The 8,013-nt window shown below is 36.3% G+C and overlaps 1 protein-coding gene across 1 annotated transcript; it reads right to left on the bottom strand.

The window, feature by feature from the left end:
* Nucleotides 1-865: 865 nt before the first annotated feature.
* Nucleotides 866-7,583, bottom strand: LOC117409539 (prostaglandin E2 receptor EP4 subtype-like). The gene is made up of 2 exons (XM_034015745.3): nt 6,323-7,583; nt 866-3,923 (listed from the first exon to the last, which is right to left on the bottom strand). The coding sequence occupies exons 1-2, from the start codon at nt 7,121-7,123 to the stop codon at nt 3,330-3,332; spliced, it is 1,395 nt and encodes a 464-aa protein (XP_033871636.1). The 5' UTR covers nt 7,124-7,583; the 3' UTR covers nt 866-3,329.
* Between the last annotated feature and the right edge of the window lie 430 nt (nt 7,584-8,013).

The following is an 8,013-nucleotide window of genomic DNA, read 5'->3' as shown; positions in this document are numbered from 1 at the left end:
CTATGCTTGAGACTCTTGAGAATGGGTAATGCAAGCAAAAACATAGGAAGATTATTTACCAAAATGCAGTGTTGTAAACTGTATGAAAACTTGATGAGCAGATCTAATGCATGGTTAAATAAGTCAATGTATAGGAAGCCGCTGGGTAGCTGGGCTGGATTGTCTCTGGCAGTGGGGTTTGCGCTAAGGATCCCTGAGGATACCATGTTGCTTTCCTGCAGTTCATTTAATTTGGATGAGTATAAGCTTTGGGGATTGTGGGTGCTGAATCTACATTCTGGTATGTCGAACTGGCAAGACCATTATTGCCTAATAACTAGTAATATTTGTACTTGTCAAGAAGGCAGAATTATATGTACATAGATTTGGTAAAGCGTGGGTAAAGGTTCACATGTTAGATTACAATGTTAATCACAAAAACATGGAGAATAAGTGGAGAAAACTTGTTGTGGCTATATACGCCTCCAACAACTATTGGGACAGATGAACCAATGCTGAATAACTGGAGGTATTTCCCATTTTACCTCACTCAGATCCCTTGCTTCTAAATATCATGATACATCTTTATCCCCCACTGTGCAGGTTCTTCAAGGTATATCCTTTAATTAGAAAGCCAATAAGATAATATGAGTTTTTAATTCACATAACAAATCAAAGTCTGAAGAATATGTTAGTAAATAAATAAGAGTCCTTGCAATAATGTTTAGTAATGATGACTAGTCAGAATATTTAAATAAAAAAGATATGTGTACTGTGACCATATAAGTCACCATATCCTACATTCACAGTATGCAAAATCATACTGATTGGAGGGTCGTGGGTTCAATCCCAGGTGGAGGACACTGCAAAATCACATATTGCACCAAACAAATATCATATTATTTATTTTTTAACAGACGCCCTTATCCAGGGCGACTTACAATTGTTACAGTATATCACATTGTACATTATTTCACATTATACAGATATCACATTATTTTTTTTTACATACAATGACCCATTTATACAGTTGGGTTTTTACTGGAGCAATCTGATAAAGTACCTTGCTCAAGGGTACATCAGCAGTGTCCTCCACCTGGGATTGAACCCACGACCCTCCAATCAAGAGTCCAGAGCCATAACCACTACTCCACACTACCCATTTCTAGCAAGCAAGTGCCACTTTTGCCACCATTCTCTCTCTCCCTGAAAGGAATAAAAACACCTATGCCTTAAACGCTTTCTTTTCAACAAGCAGGGCTCTGTTGCTCTGTAATGAAGAACTGTGATTGAAAAATGCACTAAACTGAAAAAAGTAATAGAGTAATGTAACGAAAATGTCTTACAGATAGACTTCCTGTTATGTTTCCTGTTGTGGTTCATCTAATTTTCATCATCCACTAAAATACTTACAGTAAATGTAAACCGCGTCTCGGGGGGGGGGGGGGGGGGGGGGGGGTAGTGAACATTTCATGTCCTAGGTAGCAGTATGATTCAACTGATGGGGTTTAATGAATTCCATTGATGAGTGTTTGGTTGTCCCTATGAAAAAAAGTTCTCATCCAAGTTCCTAGTTCATAGATGTGTTCATAGATGTGTGTGAGTGAAAATGCTGACAGTCTATATTGTGCAATTTTTTATTAACACTGAAGCCAAAATGTTAATGTGACTTCATCAGTGTTTGTTACATGATGCTTTTTAAAGGCTGCTATAAGAGGACACAATTATATATCATAGAGTAAGTCTAAGGCATGTAGGGTAAGGCACTAGCCAAAACAACTTGTGTCTTGAGTTATGTAAAACTTCAAATGCACTACATTCTGCCTGGTATTTTCATCCTTTTTATGTTTGTCATTTTGGGCCTGTTTACAAAGCTGTAACTCATGAGTTACAGCATTTTGACAAATTGAATGAAGTTTTATGTTCATAAATCTCTTTCAAGATTGTTGTTGGTCTCTTTAACAACAGTCATAAACTATTTCATTAATTAAAACATACTTTTAAAAGATTATTTAAATAAGCAATGAGGTAAATCTCAAAGGTAAAGCTTTGTGAATAGAGCCCTTTGACATGATTTTAAAACTTGAGCTCAATTTTGGAATTAACCCATTAAGAAAAATACACCACACTAAGTCTCCTTGCCTTATACTCTTGTGGCATAATTTTCCCAAACTGGGGTCTTTCATGTTAGAATGAGGTAAGAGATAAGATTAATTCATTTAAAAAACACAGTTGAATGCATTTAAGTTTGTTTTTAACATTTATATTTTAATAAAAATATTTTTTGTCAACACAATCATCAGGCTCAGGAAGAAAATGTGTGACTTAATGTAAGCAATGCACATAAACAAGCAGCAACATTTTTAATGTAAATGCTTAAATCCATGGACAAATATGTACATGTTATTTATAGTACAGCAAAACTGTAACTACATAAACACTTTAAAAAGAAAGATCCCATCTGTTCCATAGCAAACACTTGAAAGCTGTTAAGTTAGTGGAGGCTTATATGGCAAATTAATGCAAGCCTTTTCAATGATAGGACTTATTACATATCCCACTACATATTTCTATTCTGAAATATGGTTTCGCTGAACAGTGAACACAAGGGGAGTCTTCATTTTTAAAGTAGTATTAAATGACTTGCACACATTGTGCTCTATTATTGAGGTGCAATAACGTCTTGTTTGCAGTCAGTTAGCTGTAGTTATTTGATATTCTTAAGTTACTCGCTTGTCTGATGAATGAGAATGTTGAAAAACATAACATTCTGTTTTTCTTTAATAAATTCAGCTGCTATCATGAAATGCTTAGGTTTCTACTGCCAGCTGCTGATTTTGAAATTAAAGATTGTGTTATTGCACCTCTTAGTGAAACCTTCCCATGGAGAAGAAATTATATACAATCTGTGCCTTCATAATAACTGAATGGAGCAGAAATTCACATTATATCACATTGTGACACACAACATTGACTATAAAACACATAATAAGGGGTAGAGTCCAAAATATAGTGGCATTTAAAAACATATCTCCTATGAGCTCAATTATTTATGACAAGGTAGCTATTCTGAGCAGCTCCCTGTTTGATGTTCCAACTTTAAAATGATTCCCTCCTAAATTACATCCTTAGTATGTCTTTGCCGTACATTTTTAATGAAGTGCTGATAATAATGATTAAACCGACTTAACACAAATATAAAGCAAGAAAAGATGTGGCCTTATCAAAAAAAAAAAAAACTGGTGAAAAAACATTCTTACTATTTATAGTGTGTAACTATTGCACCATCATGAAGTCATTTAGAAAACAACATTTCTATTTACATCTTTTGTAAATGTCTTTTGTCAGAGCTATATACACTTTTCTTGTAGGTTCAATGTTTCATCTGTGAAAGTCACATGGAGGGGATGGTCTTTTTGATAAGAAGGGGGCCGACTACTTGAATTTGAAAAGCTAGACGAACCAGATTGATTTACTGAAGTCCTGTTTTCTGAGTCCTGCTCTTGTAAATAATTAGAGCTCCGGAATGTCCTTAATGAAGAGCTTTCTGTGCTAGAGTCTGACGTCCCCCGTCCTATCCTACAGCTGCCAAGGAAGTTCTCGCTGTTCTCTGGGAGGTATAAAAAAGTCTGTGATGTGCAGCTGACCTCCCTTAGCTCCCGAGACACCAGGGAAGGGGAATCTCGGGAGATCACCGAGGAAGTTCGCTGGCCGTCTATGCAGTTGAAATTGTCACCTGGTCGCTGCCTGCGTCCCCCAATTCTGCAGAAGAGACACTTGATCTTCTCAATGAGTTTGAGGAGAACCGCCTTCCTCAGGAGAATATAGAGCCATGGGTCCAGGATGGGATTCACAGAGGCAATGCGAATGGCCTGGAGATCAGGGTTTTTGTAGATCTCCGTCACCACTTCTGGTTGGTACAACTGATTTAAAAACACTTGCACCTGAAATAACAAAGAGCAAACTATTAACAACTATTCAATAAGAAAGCCATCAGGTCCATTAATAAATACAACACAGATAATAATAAGGTATTTTGCAAAATCTACTGTATATTATATTTTAACAGCCCAAATGAGGTAATGCTGTCAAGTGCCTGCTTGCATGACAAGTTTGAATGTGTCGTGAAAGCTTATAACCAAAGTAAATAGTGGCTGGTAACTGGAAAGGTCTAATAAGTTAGGACCAACATTTTGGGGAATGTTACATATAAAACACAAAGTGGGGCTCAACATATCTAAACAGCTGTGGATATCAAAATACTGCATCGGTGCTGCTTAGATAAATAAAATAGGGGGTGACATATACTGGAACCAAGGGTATGAAAAGCAAACACTACATGTGAGTCTCTCAAGAACGTTTCAGTCAGTAAAATATTTATAAATCGACAGTGTGTCATAGTTTAACGATTTTAATGATTGTATTTAGATCGGTCACTGTTTAGATGAATAGATACCAGTTTGTTTCAATTCAATACTATGCTACATACCCTTCAGTAAGTATGGTTCTCTATGTAGTCTGATTCATTTACAGTATGTTACTGTGCTACAGACCCTACCCCTTTGGAAAACTTCTGAGGAATTCTAATAGTTGGACTAACGAGCAGCAACAATATGGAATTCTACAAATGATTACTACCAACCCAAAGGTAACCTTGCAAGCAGGAAACACATACTGTCATTACTGCTGGAACATGCTGGACTACAGTACTTTTATTACGTCAGTGCCTGTAGGTGGCAGAGCTTTCCAACACTTTAGCACAGTGCAATACAACCCATCCTTCTAAGTACATGTTAACACGAGATCACACGACCACTTGCTTTATGTCGGCAAGATAATATCCCAACTAAATAGTGACACATATAACTGGAAAGATTAATGCAAAACTGCATTTTCAACAGGCTATAATGCCTCCCCACATCTACCCATATTTAAGTCAATATTTGACTAAAATTGCAGGTTATCATGTTAGATTGGGGCTAAAACTTAGCACTTGCATATAGCTTTGTTTTCACTAAGAAACACATATGGAAAATTAAGCTATATGCAACTGCTAATGTAGGATTACATATAAGCAATATTGCACTTGTACTCAATTCTGGCCCTTGAGATCTATTCCAGTCCTGGTCTTTATTCCAACCAGGTCCTAAATTAGTTAATTGTCTCTTAGCAGCGTCAACTAACTACATTAGAACCTGCTTGGAGCAAAAACCTGGACTGGATTGGATCTCGAGGGCCAGAGTTGAGTACCACTGCAATATTGTATAGCCACTGATTGTAACTGATCATGTGTTTTTTTGCTATTTAAGTTGAATACTTACAATGGCAAGAAAATATCAGTATTCAACTTTAAACGTAAAAACACATTAGCAGCTACGACTAAAATCAAGTTCTGAACTATAATATTTTGGGCGAGTCATTCACACCATGCAAAAGCTAACTTTTTTAAAATAAAGTTTCAAATACCTTTATGGTCTTCTGATTTACCTTCACTTCTCCACATGTTTAACAATCATCTAATTACCTTTCTGAACAATCATCTAAACACACCATAAGGATCTTTTTTTAGCGGGTTAGTCACATACATACAGCACAAAGTGGAAACTAGGAATGTGTTGTTCTTTGTAATAACTGGAATATGTGTCACAGGGTGATTTTCTGTTAGTTAGTTGGCAATTGCAATGCCACCCTGCAAAGTAAAATGTGTTATCCACGATGAAGGAGGTCGTTATTAGAAGGTGCTCTGTGTCCCTGTGAAAATCCGGCATTACTTTTATTTCATGTTTGCTAATCAATTTTATTTCATGTTCGCTAATCACAATCAGCTTGGGTATTGCTACCAAAAGAAACGCGTGTTTGTATATTACTGTCGTATTTTCTGGCATCGTGAGCTTTATTATTATTATTATTATTATTATTATTATTATTATTATTATTATTATTATTGTTGTTGTTGACTATATATATATATATATATATATATATATATATATATATATATATATATATAATTTTTTTTTTAGAAATCAGAATAAACTTGTTCTGCACAATGCATTTAGTGTATTCTTCAGATGCAAAGTGCACAATATTATACACCTATATATAGTTTTAAACCAACCTGTTTAAATGAAAACGCGGCGTGGTGTTTCATTCAGCAAATACAAATGTGTGTTTTTTTAAAAAAAAATTATGTTATTTAAAATAGTGTGCGTATTTCAAATTTTGGTAAAAAAAAAACAAAAAAAACATAAAAAAGGGCCGACTTTATACTGTGCTGTGTATAAAGACACCTTAGACCAGAAAACAAGCAGGTTTTGCAGATATGGATTAAACTTCCACTTACCACTAGTGGAATGGAACAAATGAACATCACCACGGACGTGGCTATGAGCAGGATCACCATCTGGATTTCTGCACCAGCCATCCGACTGAAACTCCGTCTTCTTCGAAACTCTGCAATCCTGTTTTGATCCGTGCCAAGGGATGTCCTTCTCACAAACTTTCTGTGCATCGTGATCAGCGCCCCACAGACCAAGATATTGCAGACAACAGTGGTCAAAATAAGGAAAGAACTAAAACCCGCATACATGTAAGAGAACGCAGCGTCGGTGCTCAATTTGCTTCTCCAGTCTATGAAGCACCAGGTATAAGGGTATTGCTTCTTAGCCTTGCCAAAACCCATGTTGGGCAAAGCACAGAACAGCACGTTTGAAACATAGATCGCAAGCAGTGTTAACCCTGCCAGCTTCTTGTCCACATAGTGGTTGTAGAAATAGGCATGGTTAATAGCCATATACCTTTCAATTGACATGGCACATATTATGCTAAGTCCTGCCAGCCCAAAAAAGAGGAGAATGAAAGCACTGTACTCACAGAGAGAGTCCCCACCTGGCCAACCTCCTTTTACATAGGTGGCAATGGTGACCGGACTGACGAGAATTGTGCCCAACAGATCGGTAAATGCTAGTCCGCAGACCAAGGTGTAGAAGGTAGTCTCTTTCTGTTCCTTTCTGGATTTACAAAGAACAACAATTGCAATCACGTTTCCCACAACACCAACTATAAACATAATAGCAGGAACAGTAGGGTCCAGTGGTCTATTAAGATTGTGAATACTTGAGTTGGTAGAATTGTCTGGCGCCATGCTTGTGGCTTAGTTTTATCAACGATACAGAATATAATCTCTATTTAAAAATAAAATGTATATACTTAAATATAGCAATTCACCAAGTTAATTAATACTAAAAAAAACATCCTAGGTATCTAGTTTGTAATACAATCCCACATTGTTCACCTGTTCAGAAAAAAAGTGAGATTTTAAGTCCGCCAAAAAGCATGTATTCCTTTAGAAACGTCCTCTTATTTAATTTCCAGTAGCTACCACTTTTTTATTTGCTTGTAAAATCCAATTGCTCTTCGAATCTTGTTTTTTCAATGTTACTGCTTCAGTGGTTCTGTTATTTAAATAGGTCGATTGGTTCTAATATGTGTCCTTTCACAAATCCTTCTATGGTCCTTGTTTGTTATCTCCAGTGTTGCCTTGCCTGTTAAATTTGTTTCAGAGGCTTGTTCGAATAACTCTCTTAACTCACACACTTCCTCCTCCTTTCTGGTTCTTTGAAAAGTTAGATTTGAAGTTCCCTTTAGAATAGCTTGTGTTGCTCCGCCCCAGTGTTGTTTTATTGGACAGTTACAATAAACCACAGCTCACTCAATAATTCTCCAGGGCCTGAATGCTGCGGATTATTTAACTCACAACACCAACTAGATCGATTTACCAGCATGGTGACTCCGGGTGAAGTCGTATAGCACCATGTATCCAGTCTTGGGGTTAGTGTTAGGGCTGGATAGCGCATACCCCTGACCGGTTTAGTTTCTTTTTTTGTGTGAATAAAATATTTGATTGTTTTTTTAAATGTAATGTTTATACAAAAAGTATTTGTTAATTACACTATTCAAAAAGCATTACTATAATACATTTTAACATTTTGTATTTGAGTGTGTAGACTATATATCAAACTGCCTTACAGTATT

This window comes from Acipenser ruthenus, chromosome 2 (genome assembly GCF_902713425.1).
Source record: "Acipenser ruthenus chromosome 2, fAciRut3.2 maternal haplotype, whole genome shotgun sequence".
Lineage (NCBI taxonomy): Eukaryota > Metazoa > Chordata > Actinopteri > Acipenseriformes > Acipenseridae > Acipenser > Acipenser ruthenus.
Note: the sequence above shows the minus strand (reverse complement) of the source record. Positions and strands in the feature narration are given on the sequence as shown.